The sequence below is a fragment of the Simochromis diagramma genome, unplaced genomic scaffold, assembly GCF_900408965.1.
Source record: "Simochromis diagramma unplaced genomic scaffold, fSimDia1.1 OVJJ01000320.1, whole genome shotgun sequence".
Classification (NCBI taxonomy): domain Eukaryota; kingdom Metazoa; phylum Chordata; class Actinopteri; order Cichliformes; family Cichlidae; genus Simochromis; species Simochromis diagramma.
This window is the reverse complement of record NW_024386773.1, coordinates 3,654,297-3,673,455: the sequence shown is the minus strand read 5'-3', so window position 1 is coordinate 3,673,455 and position 19,159 is coordinate 3,654,297. Positions and strand designations below refer to the sequence as shown.

The window sequence follows — 19,159 nt, the reverse complement described above, 5'->3', positions numbered from 1 at the left end:
TACAAATCAGACTTGATTGTGAAATTCTGCTAACAACATGCAAAAATATTTGGCCTTTTTAAGCTTGAAACTAAAATGAGTTATTAGAGATGTAAACAAAGGAAGCATTGTTTTTAAATGTCACCTGTGGTGCAGTTAGAGTCCACAACAGGTGCGCGTGTGGGAGGGAGAACACGTAGTTCGGACCCGTTTTGCTAAGCATGCGTACGTATGCCGAGGCAATCTAAAGATCTGTCCACTGCATCAGAAGGAGGCAACGCTCAATCAGCAACTTACGGTACATTTTCTTGCTCATTTTCCAATCTCACTCCTGGTTTTCTTTTCTGGCAAATGTTTCCTCCCAGTTTTTGCAGTCCAATATCAATATATTGTTCGTGCTCTGAAGCAAGGCAAACCCCCACAATTGACCCCCGTTTTTAGACTGAGATGTGATGAAATGTCGACGGACGTCAGCTAACCAGAAATCCTGTTTTTTTTTTTTTTTTTTCTTTTGTTGGTAGCCCCGCCCCCCCCCCCCCCCCCCTCTCAGTGTCACAATAACCTTGTCATCAACCATCTCGACATTCCACTCTGTAGGTGTAGAGAAGTCATACGTCTCAATGTTTTTGTTTTACTTTACTTTGCTGGGGACACATGTTTTCATGCACTGATGTTTAAAAAGGTTGGAAAAGCAGGAAAGAAAAAAAAACCCAGTTCCTCCCTCCTGCCGCTCTTTTTCTCGTTAGCTGAACAAAAAGGCAGTTATTCTACGCTTTTTAAGGAAAAAAATGATCCCATGCAGTAGTGAATGTGGCACCGAGCCTGTCTGTATATCTGGTATCTGAAATCATTTTGTTTTTACTGACCAGTATTCTGCTTAAAATAAAAAAAAAAAAGGAAAAAAAAAAATAACCCAAAAAATAACAACAACAAAAAAAGTTTGCTTCTGTGACGGTTTTATTGCTTAGCAGCGCACGTGGTTGTGAAAATTTAGAGTTAGCTTCAGGACACCTATAAAAATGAGAAAATGACAAAAAAAGAAGAAAAAAAAAAAAAAAACACCCTTCGATACCCCCCCACCCCACACCCCTCCCTGGTTATTGACGTAATAATAGATTTGTGTATGTCTTTTAAAAAAAAAAAAAAAAAAATTCCAACTCTAGTTTCACCTTACATGTTATAAACAGGACAAAATGTAAAAGACGATTTAAAGTGAAATAAAGGTTTTATCAGTTCGAATCGGCCCTCTTCTGTTTATTATCACCAATGGCCACATGGTTTTTGTTTGTGGAGTTTTCTGATTAAAGATGAACACCGTCCAAGATATCACATCTGGGAGTTAGTGACAGCCAAAGTCAGAAACGAGCTTTAAAGCACAGTTGAGGCAAAAATGCAAACATTCAGCAGTACAGCAGGAGCTCGCTGTATTCTTCTGCTTTTAGAACGGTCGTTTGTAAAATAAGGAAGCATCAGATGTTTGCTGTCTTTATGAGGTCCGAGTAACTATAGTTGGAACTTCTGCCTCTGATGTTTTTCTCTTCCCTCTACCTTCAGCCATAAAGGTTTTTCTTTGGTGTGTTTAGATATCAACGGATTTGCATTTTATCAGAAGGAAACGTCAGCTCAACGTGGCTTTGATTAAATTGTGGACATTAAGCATCACACCTTTACAAACTCTTATCGAGTAAGAAATAAGTTTGAGTTATTGCCTCGATCTTCTTAAGGAAGTATCAAACTAATCCAGATCCAGAGACTCAATCCATGCATGGCTTGAAGGGAATTTTCATCAGCATCAGACTTTTTATATTTAATTTATATTATTTCTCGTGTAGTGGTTCACTTCCTTTATAATTTTGCTTTGTATACATGCAGAACGTAAGTGTTGGGTTTTTGGTAACAGCCATGTTGGGACTTTGGAACCAGAAGTCGCCATGTTTACTTTATTTCAAGGCTATTTAGCAAGCTGCATCGTTACCCTGTGAAGGTAGAATGTGAAGACACAAGTCAGCTTTTTTGGCTAAAAAACAGACTCGTAAAACACTAGAATTTCACTCGAAGACTGAAGCACAAGGTGAGTCATAATTTTAGTCAGATAACCAATTAAAAATGCTCCAGAGGTCACCGACAGCTCACACGAATAGGTTACATTCGGTTCTATGAAAATGATGAAGGGGAGGCCTCTCAGATACTGATGACTTACAGCTGTCTGTGTCAGGACACTTGTAAGGAAAAGTGGCCACACCCCTAACCCCAATATCCAGGTGCATGAGTTATTGAAAACATTGATGACTGGGGCTGTACTTTCCATGGAAACCAGAATCACTTTGTACCAGCTGGCAAACATCTTTTCTTTTTTCCCCCCCATGTGTGTGATGTGTGTGTGTTTTAGATAAGCGGATGGATGTTGTTGGGTTTTTTTTTTTGTTTGTTTGTTTGTTTGTTTTAAATCTGCTCTTCATTGAATATATAGGTAACCTCTGAACACTGAGGTGTAGGGATTTCATCAATCGGTCTATGAGAATGGGGGGGAAAAAACCGTACCAGATTAAATCGCCAAATCTCGTGATTAAGATGTTGTTCTTCTATGTATCATTCACTCAGGCCTATTATGACATCATGCATGTCTGCACGACACACTGTATAGCCTCTTTTACATCAGAACCATGATCCTTCAACTTAACTTTCACTTTATAAAGTGGAGGAGCTCGGAGGGAGCTGGGTGGGGCAGGAGAGAAGTGAAGATGTCTGTCCAGAAAAGACTTCCAGGGAGTAATCGAAGGATGTTTTCACATATGTACTATTTAGGTGCTTATAATTGAACTCTGCTTGGTTTTTGCTGTTGGATTAGTTAATTTGTGCAAATGTCATCACAATATCTGGCTCCACCGCTCGGACTACAGAGCTACATCTCCAGAGAGCTTATTCTATGGTGAGAACATGATTCAAGCTCAATCTGACCTGACTACCAGGTGTACACTGCAATCTTCCTGTAGGCTGGTATGCTTTGCATTCTGCAGCAGAGTACACAAACTATATCAACTATCCTGCTGCATTTTGTTTGCTGGAAATGGTCTCCAAATAAATATAAATCTTAAAGGGAAAATGTTCTTGTTACCACCCTTTGTCATGTGTTTACATTGTTATATAAGATGAATGAATGTTCTCACGTGGTTTGGATGAGGCCACCCTTGGAGTTTCGTTTAAGAAAAAAAAAAAAAAGCTACAAGTTTGCAGATCTATCAGCTGGTTCAGATCGAATGAGCAATGGGTGTTAAAAGACCTTGATCAAACAAACCAAATTTGGGTTTTGATTTTTAACTATTCTCTGAAGGCTTTTAATAAATACCTCCTATTTTCTGTCCACGTAGGAGTGTTGTATTTTTTTTTTTAGCTAAGAATTAGGTTAAAACAGACTAAGCAGTTCTATGCTTAGTTGAAGTATCAATTAACAAATTTGAAAAACTTAATAATGCTCCCATCACCTCCAACTGGTTCTCACAGATGTCTGCCTCTCCCTGAACCTGGATCTGCAGGTTTCTTCTGGTTAAAATTGAGTTTTTCCTTCCCACTGTTGCCAAGTGCTTGCTCAACAGTGGTTGATTGAAGGTGCCTTGAAGGAGCTGCTGTCATGATTTGGTGCTATGTAAATAAAACTGTACTGAATTGAATAGATGTACAATGTTGGTACAGGATCAACATTTCACCTGGCCAGTCACATCTAAGCGTTCAGGTAGCATTACCCAAGAAGCTATTAAGAACTCTCACTAGGAAACTAACATGACTAGCCTAAATTTGGCTAACAAGAAAACGATGATACAAATTTTTTTTTTTTTTTTTTTTTTGTATAAATTAATAAAGAAAACACCTGAAATGCTTACCAGAAGAGTTTTATATAAACAAAGGGGTTTTTCCCCTCCACATTCCAAGATATGACCGTTGATCCTGGACCAACATTATGAGGATGATGGAGCCTCAACACCAACACGGGGATATCAAATAGACCAGTATAGACGACATAAAGCACATGACATCACTTTGAAATGTTTATAAATTTCACATCAGTCTCACTGTTTGAAATGTATTCTAAAACTTTTTGAATTGGAAAAGACTGCAAACGTAGCACCTCCACTTTATACACTGAAACAGCCATCTATCTGGAAAACTTTACTATTGTTATAGTTGCCATATAAGTGGGTTTGCAGTTATAGTAAAGAAATAAACAACCATCACTTTTAAAAAGGTTTGACTTGAGTGTGAAATTACATCAGTGGAAAAAGTTTAAATGTTTGAACCAATGGGAAGGGGGGAGAGGGTTTGCTTCAGGCAGCTGGTTTCCAAGAAAAATGGAGAGCCAACAGAATCTAAAGGCACCTCTGCTACAAACAACTATTTAAAGCCGGAGGAATTTTACCCTCCAGTATCCCCTGAAGTGAATATTACTGTGATGGAGGACCACGCTGGTCCCAAGTCACGTCAGTTTGAGGCATTTGCTTCAGCCCCAGTAACGCCCAGAGCCACTGCTCTAAGAGCTGATGCAATCTGCAACCGTTTCCAAGCCATATGAGGGTCTGAGGGGAAATAATCTACTCCTCCAGTGCTCACACAGCATCAAAGTACAAAACAATGCACCAAATATGAGAGTTACCTAAAATATCCTGTGAAAGACGGACAGGATGGCGATGGAGTGGTTAGAACTGGTTTGAACCCCTGCTGGGGCCTTTCTCTGTGGAGTTGCATGTGTGGTTTTCCTCCAGGTACTCCGATTTCATCCTGCAGTCCAAGGACATCTATGCTAGGCTAGGTTCACTGATGATCCTAAACGGATTCATCACAGATGTGAAGAAGATAAAGTGATATGTGAACTTGTGACTCTGAAATATCTGACTATATGAACATGACGCAGGTTCAGATACACTTGTATTTAATTTTAACATGTTTTTATATATGTTTTCTCAGGACTGACTATGGCAGCAGTGATCTTTTGAAATGCAGATTTAGCTAAAAATGTCAATATTATGTAGAGGATGGATCATCGGGTGTGCAGCTCTGAGTCTGCACTACCTCTAAACACCCCCTGAATATATCGGGCTCTGGCTGCTCGAGTCTTTCGTATTTTTATCTGTTTGAGCTCGTTTTCGCTCTCCGAGTGTTGAATCCACTTTGATGTGCTGTCTTTCTGAATATTTTATTGTGCGCACACTCAGCGGGGAGAGATTGAGTGGTGTGAATGTAGATGATGGTTAACTGCTACTTGAGCATTGTACATCTATTAATTAAGGGCTATGCAGGATTTCTGGATCTTTCTTTGTGTACAGGAGATATTAGACCATTAGTTTTGTGCCCAGAACTATGTAATTTGGTAAAACTGTGCAAATATGCAGGAATTACTGAAGTTAGTTAGTCAAGCTGAGCATAATGAGACACATTAGGAGGTAAAGAGGTGTTAAAGGTTACGTCAGGCCTGATAAAGAACGGTTTTGTCTGTGAACCTTATTTAATTTTTTTATTGACTGCATTGCAAAATGCCAACCTGTTTTTGTTTTGTTTGTTTTTTTTTATCTGTAGTTCACAGGAAACACTATTAGATTTGACAGATACTTTTCTTTTTCTTTTAGAAAACTAGTTGAGAGGAAAGACAAGCTGCTGTAGTTCTTTGTAAGTGCTTTACAGTTAAGTGAAGTTGTTGGCTTCTCTCCTGCCTGACTGAACTGGACCGGATCTGGGGAAGGAGTCATGTCTGAGTGTGCTGCCAACAAAAACAGCACTTATCTCAATTTCTTGGTTGCACTTTCGATTTGAGGCTGACTTGTGTGTACAGATGAGGAGGAAAACCTGCAAACATAACAAATGGAATTCGATGTTTTCATTTGACTATAAAATATGCTAATCTTTATGTAAAAAAATAAATAAATAAAAAAAACTATGCTGATGATGTCTGACAATATTTTCACAGACCGGCCTTTAAGTTGTTGCAGATAAATAATTTATGCATAACACACAGGAAAAGACCCAGGGAAACAGAGTTAATGATAAAAACGATTAAAAAAATAACAATAAAAACTGGTAAACACCCTGAAAACCATACATTTCACACTCGAGCCTCAACTCTCGCGGCCCGGTATCAAACGACTCTGGGACTGGCCCGGGGGTTGGGGACCGCTGAATTTAATGACTCTGAAAGTGGTATGGTTGTTGGTGCCAGACAGCCTGGTGTGAATACTTCAGAAGGTTCTGATCTTCCCAGAGTTTCCCACACAAAGAAGAGAAAGTATCCAGTGCATCATGGGAAGCCTCTCAGAAGTCTAGGCCTATTATAGCATAACTAAGGGATGGTTCAGGATAAGCTGATCCAGCCTATAACTGTTGAAATCAGTTTTTTAAATAAAGGGAAGTTTTAAGACTAATCTTAAAAGCAGAGCGAGTGTCTGTCTTCTGAATTCAAACTGGGAGCTGGTTCCACAAAAGAGGTGCCTTAAAGCTTTATGCGCTGTCTCCCATTTTGCGTCTGAAAGCTCTAGGAACCACATGTAAGCCACCAGTCTGAGAGCGAAGTGTTTGGTCAGGATAATATGGTACTATGAGGTCTTTAAGATGGGATGGGGCCTTATTATTCAAGATTTTGTAGGGAAGAAAGAAGTTTAATAATTCGTGTCATATTGAAAAAAGATTGCACAAAGCCATCCAGATGAAAAAAAAACTTATTTCTTCTTGCTGTTTATGTTACATAGACACAAGCAAATCCATGTGTAGTTGTGGATGAGGATTGTATAAATCAATGAGACGATCAAATCCTACAGTAAGTATGACGCTGTATGCAGCAGCTGGTCAGCTTAGCAAATTGGGGGAAACTGCAAACCTGTGTCACTTATGTCATTCGTCTTTTTTAGAAGCAGCAACACCAACACATATACAAAATAAGGTATCTTAGCACTTAAAGGGGTAAGCTAATAACTACCAAGCTAGTAGGGGTGTAGTTAGTTTGTCTTACTTTCATCTGATGCTCTGCAAAGTGATCAAGTGCTGTCATATTTTATTTTAAAGACTAAAAGACGGTAGAGCATGCTCAATCTTTTTTTTCCCCTCAAATTTATTTGCAGTTAAAACAGAAGCAAGTGACAAAACTGAAATAACAAACTGCAAAAACAACAGTGAGATAAAACAAAGGATCAATCATAGATGTGCTTTAAAGTTTCCCTGAATGAATAACTTGATATACATGTGGAGGTGCTGTCACTAAAACAAAAAACATGATTTTAGCTTCAGCAGATGAAAGATGGACACAGGCACTTTAGTCAGGATGGAGATGCTAAGCTACAGCAAGTTAATAAGAAATTTTACTCTATCTACAATGAAATAGAAAGTTCACAGAATGAGGCAATACTTTGTACATAAGGACCCGTGTGAGGACACTACTACTTGGTTCACATACTGCATATGTCAAGAGAAGGGGAACAAGTCGACGTTCCGAAGCTAAAGGATCAAGCCAACCTCTCTCACTTGGGACAGAGAAATGAAATGAAGCAAAGTAGTAAGAATGTGGTGTCCAATAGGTGACAGTGACAATATATGCAGATAACCAGAGAAGGACTCCGCTCTTAGTTATAATTTGAACCATAAACAGACTGCACAAGTCTTACAACCTGGAAATGAGTTGGTATGTTTTATTTCCACTTCACTTGCCTTAAAGTCAGTGCATTTTTTGTTTGTTTTTTTTTAAATGTATTATCTTATTTATTCTTTTTTAGATGTTCAAAAAAGGTCTGCGGTTAACAGATTTTCATACTTTGTTCAGTAAAGCTTTTCTTGAGTCGTCACCATTGAAGCCTTCATGGTTTCAAAAATCCAGTTCGACTCGTCCAATCAAACAGCCCGTTCAACAAGTCTTTCATTGGCTTGTAAAAATGTGCAAGGAGGTGACGGCCACCTGAGAATTTCTACGCTCTCACATGCCCCATAACAGCCTAGTGGTGTGACGTTAAAGTTAGAAGCAACCTTGGTGAGGTTTGTTTATAGCAAGCGAGTCAAACATGGGTCCAACACACCCACTACATGTCAGGTGACAGTTCGATCAATAATAACTACATTTTTTATCAATAAAACGTACTGCTGAGATACCAGCATGGATCAAAAGCAGTGAACTAAAATACTATTGTTAAAACAGTGGAACATTTACAGACTTCACATCTTTAGCAGGTCAGCTAATATAATTTATCAGTGGCTCTCAACCACTGCAGGTCAAATTGCGCCATATGTGGCCCTTTAACTACAATGAGTTTAACACCCTTGGTTTGTGTCCTAACATTAGCATTTTACAGCTCGCAACTGCTTATTCTTAAAGCACAAACATATCATGAATTTTTAAAGATCATCATTCTGTACAAAACGTACAGGTATTACAAAATTTTACTCCCCACTGAGCCTACTTCCTGGGAAAGTCTGAATCACGTTTTGGCTGAAGGAACCGGGGCAGTACGAACTTCTGGGCTGGCCGACAAAAACAAAAAGGCAATTCTTTTGTTGACATCAAAATCTGCAGCATCACTACACCTTCCTACATCGGAGTAATTAAGAAGAAATACCAAAGAAACGTTTTCCTTTATTCCAGGAAATTAAATCCAAAGCATACATACTGTAGTGATATGCTGCAAAAGGCTTGCTACTTGAACTCTCACACAAACAGCTCTGCAGGCATATGACTGCCTCACAAGTTAACTAGATCAGACTCTACTGAGGAAATCTATGCAAGCTATCCTATATGGCATGGACATTGTAAATATCAAAGGACCTAGAAACAGAAACATGTACTCCAAACATGGGATAAATAAGTACACTACCTGAGAGTAAAAACATCTGAATTGGCTGTTACCTTGAAACTTAATGTCTATGATCACCAGTGTTTACAGAAGCTTTGTGATTTAACTCTAAAGTGGGCTTCTCAACAGCAACTGATTTCTAAGGAAAAACTCTTTCAGTTTCTGTCAAAACTTTTGGGATTCATCAAACTTTAAGATAATAGTTTATCCGTGGTTACCTAAAAGACCTCAGCCTGCTAATATGAAGGCATTTTTTTTGCCTTCCTCATGTCATTTATGGCCATGTAGTGGTACCATGACACTCAAGCTCCGATAGTAACCGCCAACCCTACCCACAGAGCCACCCTCTTTGCTATTCCTGTAGTCTCTCAGATTTCTATGTCATGTCTGATTCAACTTGGCTTATTTTTTGGAGAATTCAGCTGCATCTCAGATTTTGCATCAGCAAAGTAAACTTGTTGACTGACCTGTTTCACAGGGTTTGAATATGATCATCGTTTTTTGTCTTGGAAAAGTCCTTAGGTGCATACCCTTGAGGTAAATTTATTTGTCAAAACATACATTAACATCAAATTTAAGTTCTGGCACCCAGCAGGAGCTTCACGATAGCTGACTGCCTGCTCAAGTTTTACAAATGACGATGGTAAACGTTTATTCTCAGAACCAGGTTGAGGTGCGTGAGTAAAATAAATAACCATAAATACTGGATGATTGGAAACTGACAAGCTAAAAGTGGTAAAAGAAATATTTCCAAGGCTGCTTCATTCCTATTCCAACATCATTTCTAAGTATCCAGAGCTGATGTGGTTTTCTACAAGCACCTTGAGACCAACTTCATGTCTGTTCAAGTGAGAGTAAACACATCAAACAGGAATTCAGTGAAGGAGTTTTGGGAAACACGGGCCTGGTCTTGGACTCACAGACAGTAGAATCATGTCACTGTTCTGCTATTCTCCACCAACTGATTCTTATAAAAAAAGATGACTTTGGCTTCTTGCACTCAGAGCAGTGACACATCCTTACTGCTGCCTCTAGTCCCTGACCTGTCCTCATTTCTTCTTCTGCACTTCCTGCAGGAGCTTCAAGGCGGCCGAGTTCTTTGCTTCCACTTTCAGCAGACTGTTCAGATCGTCCACGCAGGCTCTGACGTCCTGCAGGGGAGAAGGCAAAGATTAGATTGCAGATTTCAGAGATTAAAAATGAAACAATGCTGACAAGGTCAGAGAAACTGAAACTAAAAACACCTCAGTAGAACAGAGTCAGTGATCAATATCTGCATAAAAACAATCAACACAGTTCAGAACAATGCAATTTAATCCACAGTTGACGTATGTGCTTTCTCACAAGGTAAACTTGAACATTTTTAAAAACAAACCAGCTTGGAACTAACAAGTAAATAATAATGTCTCTTGCCCGCTGCCTTATAGTTTGCATATATTTTGCAATTTAGTTTTAAATTTTCATTCATCTGAGAAAACAACTCAATCAGTTTACTTTGAGAAGATCCCCTTGCCATTATTTTGATAGGACCTGAGCATCAACTGAACTTTCTGTCTCATGTTTCCCCGTGAACAGTCTGATCAGATTGCTGTTGTTGTGGCAGTCTCGACTGTCATCCTGTGACGGGTCAGGGTCTGATTCCACCACGTTGGACTGCATCAGGCAACAGTAGTCCTTGTTCTGTTCTGGACATCTATTTGGAAGTCTTGAGGCTCACAGACCAGATTCAGAGCAGAACAATGACGACTGCCTTTGGGTTCAGTCAAAGACAGTAGAGGATGAGGAAGAAGTTGATAACTGTCCCATTACTTTTTGTCACAAAGCATATGTGCTTTATTATTTATTTATATATTCACAAATTCAATCTATTTCTATGGGAAACACTAAACATGGGTAAACAAGTGACACTAATCACATAATGAAGGCTCTCTTGTGTTTAAATACACCTCTGTTTAGCTACCATTTAATATTAAAACGGGATTACAGTCACACTTTGACTGTAAGTGTGACTGTAATCCCACATGACAAAATAAATGTTCAAACTGATTTTTTTCTAAATTCCATCTCAAAGTAGATCAAGATACAAAACGTCATCCAGCAAAAAAACTAGTCATTTCCTTTAGTACTTTGTGACAATGAAAAAAAATGGCGTCCAAAACGATGAAAAAACGAGTTCCTCTCTGCACAACCAGCTGAATGATTTAAAGCCCACAACTAAGACAGGAACAGCTGGTACTAGGTGGTTAGCATGGACTGAGCTTTAAAAAAAAAAAAAAAAAAAAAAAAAAAAAAAAAGAGTGAACGAGTGACTAGTGCCCTAGTCTGGGTAACCGGTAGACAATGCCTTCTTGTTTCTTCTCTATCTGAAATAACTACTATTTTTATTCATGTCTTTAGGTGACCTGATCTTGAACCCAGCTGAGATAGTGCTAGCTATGATCAATGATGTAGTATTGAGATTCACAATCACAGGAAAAGAAGAACATGAATAAAGCAAATACATGATAAATCTTTGTTTATTTTGCACCCCCGCCCCCTCTTTTTGTTTTCTTGCGCTGGCAGGTTATCTGTTACTCAAGGCAATGGAAGAGGAGACACCGATAATTGGATGTCTAGATAAAAATCACGTTAAACAATATGAGGTGGAAATGAAGGAGAATCGACTCTCTTCGTGTCTTTTTGACAACTCAAACCTCCACCAAACACAGACTTGAGCTTTTCACTGCATGTAGCTGCGAGTGCCGAGCTTACTGTCTCCTCTGTGTGTTTTGACTACTAATGAGGAGAGACTGTCAGGGGAAACGCTGGTAATTATCAAGGCAGGAAATGCTTTTTATTTTGTCGCTTAGCTTGAAAACCTGCAGACACTTTTGAAACTAACATCTGATTGTGCTGTGTGGGAATCAGAAGCTGGAGCGCGGTGATGAAGACTCGTGCTCTTACCTTGAGTTCCTTGTGAGCCTGAGCCCTCCTGTAGAGAGCCTTGACATTGTTGCTGTCAATCACCAGCGCCTCGTCACAGTCTCTGATGGCGTCTCTGTACTGCTTCACTGACAGGTAGCACAGCGCCCTAATCACACAACACACAGTGAACCACATTTAAAACATCTGGGCGCATCTTGATTTATTTGAAGGTCCAGTCAAACAATAATGTTGCCATGATGTATTAATTATTAATCTAAAATGCTTCACTACATGTATAACACTCTGTGATCAGAGCACTCCAAAATGGATGAATCTGAATTTGTATTTATTTTCAGGTTCTTCAAGATTATTCATTTTTTTGTCTAAGTTTTTATTTGACTGACACACCTAAAACTTTACCTTTAAATGCTTTCTAGCCTCTTCATTTGTTCATTTGTTACTGAAATATTTTTAAATGTGAACTCCATTTCAACAAATTCTTTAAAAAAAAATCCAGCTAAAGTGTTTTTTGTTTACTTTTTAATTTATATTTATTTCAGTCCAGGGCCATCATGTGATTCAGACTGATTCTTTACCATTCATTGTCAGGAATCCACATTAAGGATCCTCCAAAGAAAATAGAACAAGCTAAGGGGCCAAATTCATGTCACAGTGCGGCAGAGAAATAGAGTCCCGGCACTTCTTTAATATTTAATTTTGTGTTTGTTATTGTTTTCTATTGCTACTGTGTTATGTTTACTCATGTCAAAAAGTCAGGAAAGACTTAAGTGTAAAGTAATATCTGTGTACTGAGCTAATGATTTTAGCATTTTTGTCCAGTCACGCAGAAAAACATGACTCATCTACTGTGCAACAGCAGTTAGTCCATATAAGCTACAGCTTGCAAATTTCCATCAGCCACTAAAAAAAACAGGCTTAATAGGCAATGGGCATTACACAGAAACTGCCCAACATAGTACAAATACCTCCTGATTAAATAAAGCAACTAAATATTAAAGCAGAGAAAAGTTATCAAAACAAAAATCTTAAAATGTATATTATGAATACCATGTCGTCTTTAAAGTTTTCATAGGTATGCAAATCCCTTTAACACAGTTTCAACTATATTAAAATCATCCACCTTTGTGAACATATTACTATTCTTATATAGTCAGGTTTTTTATAACTGCCAAAGCTATATTTAGCTAAATCTGTAGGAGTCTTTATTTTATAAACAAACAAAAACAGGACCAAATAATATATGATGGTTGATATATTCATTGGAGCAATATTAAATACAACACTGCAGAGACACAGATGCTGATGATCAAGGCTCACCGGTTGGTGTAGGTGGTGACTTCTGTAGGGTTGTGTTTGAGGCTCTGGCTGTACTTCTCTATGGCCTTCTTGTGCTCTCCTTTCTTCACCAGGCCATTGCCTTCTTCTTTTAAGGCCTGAGCTTTCTTTATCTCTTTATCACTGGGAGCTGAGGAGAAGGTAAGGAAAAAGTGGGGGGCAAAAAAAAAAAAGAGAGTTTGAATATGATAATGCTGCTCCGTCTCTAAGTAACTTTTAAAAAAAATCCAATGAATGGTTATGTTTTCATGAAGCTGGTCAACTCTTTGACACTAACAAGGAACTCAGTCAATTCAAATCAATAACATAATTTTAAATAACATAATTTTTCATAAATCTATGTACCAGATTTTTTTGTTTGTGTTGTGCCATTCTGCTGAGGTGTTGGGCTTTGTTGGGTGACACTGCCTGCAGACTTTTGGGCAAGTTTTTCCTTCACAGACAGAGGAACTGTGGGAATGGGAGGAAGCTTTTCTCTCCATGACGGACCGTCTGTCTCTGTGAGTGCCTTTGTCATCCTGAGAAACAGTACAACAGTGACAAGAATGTGAACAGAGAAGAAGCTGAAAAACAAACTTTTTGTGCTTCTGCCCACAAGTTCAGGTTCTGTTCTTGAACTGTGGAACCAAGGAGTCAACACTTTTACTTCAATTAATGGAGCTGGCCAATTAGAGATACTGTGAAGACACTTCTGTTAATGTATTTACAAATACTCATGTGTAGGTCTAATGTCAGGTCTGTGTATTTTCATTATGGTTTCATAATCTCTTTCTTGGGGACGGGGGATTACAGAACAGTGTTTAAAACCTACAACAGACCAAGAAGATGCATAAACCATCTGTTTTTTTTAAACCTCCTAAAACAGATATTTCTGTACTGATATTTCTGCAAAACTGTAAATTGTAAAGTGTAAACTGGTTAGATTTGTTTATTTCGATCTGGAAAATCAAACTCGGAAACAACTGTGATTGGTCTACTTGGCAGTAATATGCCATACAAACACAATATGTTGATATTGTTCACAGTGCGATTGGAAAGGCTCGTATTAAGGTACTGCAGCTATAGAAACTCAGAGATGGTGAATATTATATTGTAAGCTAAAATATAACCATCACTCAGCTAGCTAACAGACAACATACCTGTTGGTGCCATCGTGAGCTGCTGCTATGTTGCAGTCAATCTGTAGAGCAGTTTTGTAGTCTACGTAAGCTTGCCTATAACGCTCCAGAGCTTCGGAGGCAGCAGCACGACGAAGCAGAGACTTCACATTGAACTGGGATAACTCCAGAGACCTGAAAGAAAACATGTTAAAATCATAATTTAGATAATATTTTGATAATGAACAGGCTGAAAATGGACGTATCGTCATTAAAAATTTAACAATAAGTTTAATGGACAAAACTACAGAAGTCAATATACAGAACAGAACAAAACATTCCTTTTATTTCATGTACTTGAGCGTCTCCCTTATGTTACATTACCAAAGGTTGAATGTTCTCACACAATCAAACACCCCAAATAAGAAAATCAGGGTGTAAGATTTGAGGAAAGAGAGATGCATGAAATCCAAATTGCAACATCACACTCACATATTGCAGTCTTTCACACATTCCCCACAGTTGCCATCCTTCAGGTAGCTGGCTGCACGGTTTGAATACAAAATGGCCAAATCCTCTGGATTCCTTTTACCTTAACAGGAAGAAAACGATGTGTTTAAGAGCAGATCGTCAAACAACAAATAACCCTATTAATCTGAAGACATGTGCAACTGTTAGAAAGAAAACATTCATTAAATGACCAGAAAACACAAATCACACAACACAGCATTGTAGTGTTGTCAAGCACATTGTAAAATATTTTTAAGTCTTAAGTCTCTACTTATTGCAACATGGCATCAATTCTCAAAAACTGCTTTGCTGTTCCCTGATGCTACAATAGCCATGTTAGAAACTGCGACTAGCGAGGAAGAAGAGGGATTTGATACAATTTAATGTTGCACTCAATTCTTATAGCATTTTGCCTGTACTGTAATACTAAATACTAATTGCAGTACTAATTGCACTTATGTATGCAGCTCTGCACACATAAGTGGAGGAAGCAAATAGAGAGACTACCTAGACTGAGTACATTCACTTGGGATGTCAGTGTACACACACTGATTTTCCCCAAAGAGGTTTTAGTCAGAGCCAATGGAAAGGAAGAAGAAAATAAAAGAGCACTGGTTTTACATTCATATGGGTTTCATTTTATTGTTTAAGACCTTTTTTACTAAATATCTTCTGCTGCTCCCTTATTCACAAGGGGTCACCAGAGCAGGTGACTTTGCATATTTGTTTTGGCAGAGTTTTATGCCAAAAGCCCTTCCTAATATAAACCCACAAGCAAACTGTCTCTTGCCAGCGCAATAGCGCAAACTCTGCAGTATTGCACTATGGAGCCACTAGGACAATTTTTTGTATGCCAGTTTAAAAAAGAAGAAGAAGAAAAATGTAGAGATGGGAATTAAGAACCAGTAATAGGTTCCCAATAATTCAATTCCTTGGAATTGTTGGTCTGCTTGCTTATCGATCCTGCTTATCTGTGTGCTGGAGGAGGAAAATAGCGGTTCAGTCTACAGCATGTACTTATTTTTATTGCACAAAAGGATGAGAGTGCAAACTACATCCAGCACAGAAACAACTGCATTATGTTGCTAATACAACTTTGGCCCTTTGCAAGCATACTAAGCTAGCCAAGGACCCAGAGTGATGTTAAAGCTGAGTAAATACCAACCCCTGAACTCAAACCCTGAACTTCAACAGGTAAAAAACGGATGAGCAGTCAGGCTGCAGCCTCCGTTTCTACTTCTATTTTTATGGAGAAACACAAAAGTAATGTAATGTTTCTACAGTAGAATCATAATCACTGTGAAGTCTCCTTGTGCTAGTTTTCATCTTTGCTTTGTGTTCATAACTGAATACTAAGAGAAAGACTGTATGTGTGTCTGCATTAGGATTGGGGTTTTTGTTGAGGAACAGGAATGTGCCAGTAGGTTTATACTGTTAACTGGTAACTATGAGGTCATTTTACAGTAGTGAAATGTTAAAGTAATGAAGGTTATGAGCTAAGAATCTTATAACAAATTACTTCCTCTTGGGAGTAGTGAAGTACTACATTACAAAGTACTGCATTTCTTTTAAGAAAAGTGTTCTGTGTAATATGTTTTTTGAGTAACAACCTCAATACTGATCAACAAAGAGGGGAAATACCTCCAGCATGCACACACATTTGACCACCACATGCAATTAATCTGCATGAATTAAATGTTTTTGGATATGCTGCTTAATGATGGTAGTGAGTCTCAAAGGAGCCAGTGAGAACCAAATGAGAAGACAACATGAACCTCTAATGGAATTGGAACCACTAAATTGATCAATTTCCATCCCTAGGAAAATGCAGATTTATATCAAATAAGGTCACAGGAACATAAAACGTACTTCACACTCATTTCTCAGTGAAGTGTATGCACGCTCAGGTTATAATACTTACTGTTCTTCTCCAGCGCTTTGATTGCCTGGCTGTAGAGATTTGTGGCCTCGCCATATTGGCCTGTCTTGAAACATTCATTGCCAGCTTGTTTCAGCTCAGCCCAGGACTTGGACTTCTGTTTTGGTGGCATGTCTTCTTGCTGGCTCCTACCTAAAATGATACAGTAATGGTTGCTTTATATGTGGATTAAAACATCAGACAATTCAAATGTAACTGAAATGACTCATCAATAAAATAACGGATTTCTATTCATACAAAGGAATAATGTGGACCTCCCCACCTCTGTGTGGTGGCTGAATGAGGCACGTATTTCTACAACAATTTTGTAAAGAAAGAAATTGATATATTAGTTGTTACACACAGCTTTGTTTATGTGTCAGTCAAGAGAATCTTGTATCTATATTTTTTGTCAAAGATGCTTCTTCATGTGAGAAAGACTGTGGCAGTGTATGTGTAGCTCTGCACACAGAAGAAGACAGGTCCGATGTTAGCGATGACTTGTTAAACTATTAGGATCTACCACTACTAACGTTTCTCAATGATACCCAGACAAGAGTCAACACCCTACAGAGTTTAACTTAATAATAAATTCTCATCACTACAGGTTAAGACAAAACAGCCATATACCATCATTGTTTAAAGATCAGCTTGTTTTTTTTAAATTTTGTTACTGTATTCATCAGTGTTGGCCTGAAACGGACAATTAATCTGAAAAATGTGTGAAATTATTTTGATAATTAGTTCATCATTTTTTAAGTAAAACTAGAGGGGGAAAATACTTTTTTAGAGATTTTAGTTTCTCAAAGAGGATTTTCTCCATTCAAAACTAGACAATTGTCTTCAGCTTATGTTTTGTGCTGTAGAGAAACTGAAGCAAAATGTCACAACAAGCCATATACTGAAAGTAATCACTACTTATAAAGTATATATATTTTATCATCACTTCAATATAAAAATTGTACCATAAGCACGCCACGAGACTGCCTGATTAACACTAAATCAGAAGAGTAATTTTAATTACGAACACTATATAGTCACATTCAGATGCAGGCAATTTTAGATTGACTAACAAGAATATATATCAAATAGCTTTGCTTAGTGCACAGAGGCTTATTTTTGTTTGAGGCCACTGGCAGGGCTGTAAATTAAAGAATTTTCCAAATCTGGAATCAATAAAACATATCTCGTCTAATCTTAAACAAAATTTCAATTAGTTACACTGTACAACAATTAAACAATTAATTAATTTGAAGTCATTTTTTTCTTGCAGTGGTGCTTTATGTTCGCTTCCACATGCCTTTACTTTTTAACCAATTAATTAACACTGTGTCCTGATTATCACATTTACTCTAACAGAGACAGTGTCAGAGAATCATAAACCAATAAAAATACTTTCACTTTCAGCTTCTGTAGCCTTACTACAACAACAACAACAATAATAATAATAATAATACTGAGATTTGATGGCAGCTAATAGTTTCCACTCACATATACCACAGGCTTAACTTAAATCAGTTAAACCTCAGGTTAAAAACCCCACACCAAATTAACAAACCTGCTCATCTAACTGTGTGCTAATCTGATACCTAGCCGCTAACAGTTACACAGTCATATTCTGTTCATGACATTTTCTCCAAACCATTACTTAAATCCTACTTTCAAAAAGAGCCACAACTGAACCTTGTTTCCTCGAGATTTTGCTTAAAAGTCGTCTTACTCCCACTCTTTCTATGCGTTAACTCGCTAGCTACGTAATGCTAACTCGTGTGGGTTTTGAATGGTGTTTTATGGCAGCTAACATAGCGTAGCATAGCTTTGCTACTATTAGCATGTCTTACCGGCTGCTCAGTCTGAGAGATCACAACGAGGAAGTTCCCCTCTTCACAAACTATCTGTTGCCCTTATGAACGTTGCTAATAATGGCATTACTCAGTGCATGTATGTTGTCCCGGTGGCTGAGACCCACACTCTGCCTGGGTAGAGAGTTTAGTACAGGGGGAGGTATATGGAACTTGCCGGCAGTCTCTAGTAACTTCTCAGTTTGCGATATCGGTTTCGCTTCGTTTTAACGCTGTGTTCAAGTACTGTGGTCAGTGTAGGACTTTCACCTGCATGGCGCGCCCTCTGGTGACCATCTGATCAAAGTGTGTTCAGAGACCAGAAACCACAAATGACTCACTGGTTGAGTTTTCAGCAGTAATCGCCACAATAATTTTAACTTTATAAGATAATACATGCAGATTTTTTATATATGCTTCAGCTTTTGATCGCGAAGCTATAATAAAGCGCAGCTCGTTTTACTTTCGTGGTGAAAAGTCCTTTGCACTATCCTTTCTGTATCTTGAACGCCTCATGAGATAGGGAGAAGCAGTTGTTCGGTTTCTATTTAGAGAGCAAATTGTGTTTCGACATAAATCTCGCGATGGTACATCGTGTCCTATTTAAATCTAAATGTATTTATTTATTTTTATTTTTGGAATCTAGTTTGACGAGTACAATTTAAATGTACAAACATGAGTTCCTATTAGAGTTAGAAACCTTGTAAACGGAGTTGAGAAAATATATGCAAAAGAAGTACT

The 19,159-nt window shown here is 38.1% G+C and overlaps 1 protein-coding gene across 1 annotated transcript; it reads right to left on the bottom strand.

Moving 5' to 3' along the window:
* Positions 1–7,056: 7,056 nt before the first annotated feature.
* Positions 7,057–18,653, bottom strand: tomm34 (translocase of outer mitochondrial membrane 34). The gene is made up of 8 exons (XM_040003997.1): positions 18,419–18,653; positions 16,581–16,730; positions 14,642–14,741; positions 14,192–14,344; positions 13,398–13,570; positions 13,035–13,182; positions 11,736–11,862; positions 7,057–9,943 (listed from the first exon to the last, which is right to left on the bottom strand). The coding sequence occupies exons 2-8, from the start codon at positions 16,708–16,710 to the stop codon at positions 9,842–9,844; spliced, it is 933 nt and encodes a 310-aa protein (XP_039859931.1). The 5' UTR covers positions 16,711–16,730; positions 18,419–18,653; the 3' UTR covers positions 7,057–9,841.
* Positions 18,654–19,159: the final 506 nt, after the last annotated feature.

Bases quoted from the DNA above. Each gene is read 5' to 3' on its own strand.
- tomm34 (XM_040003997.1), bottom strand. From the start codon at position 16,710: ATGCCACCAAAACAGAAGTCCAAGTCCTGGGCTGAGCTGAAACAAGCT. The intron at 13,571-14,191 runs GTATGTTGTCTG...ACTGTTTCTCAG, and splicing joins GCTCACGATGGCACCAACAG to GATGACAAAGGCACTCACAG. The intron at 9,944-11,735 runs GTAAGAGCACGA...TCTCCCCTGCAG, and splicing joins AGGCTCACAAGGAACTCAAG to GACGTCAGAGCCTGCGTGGA.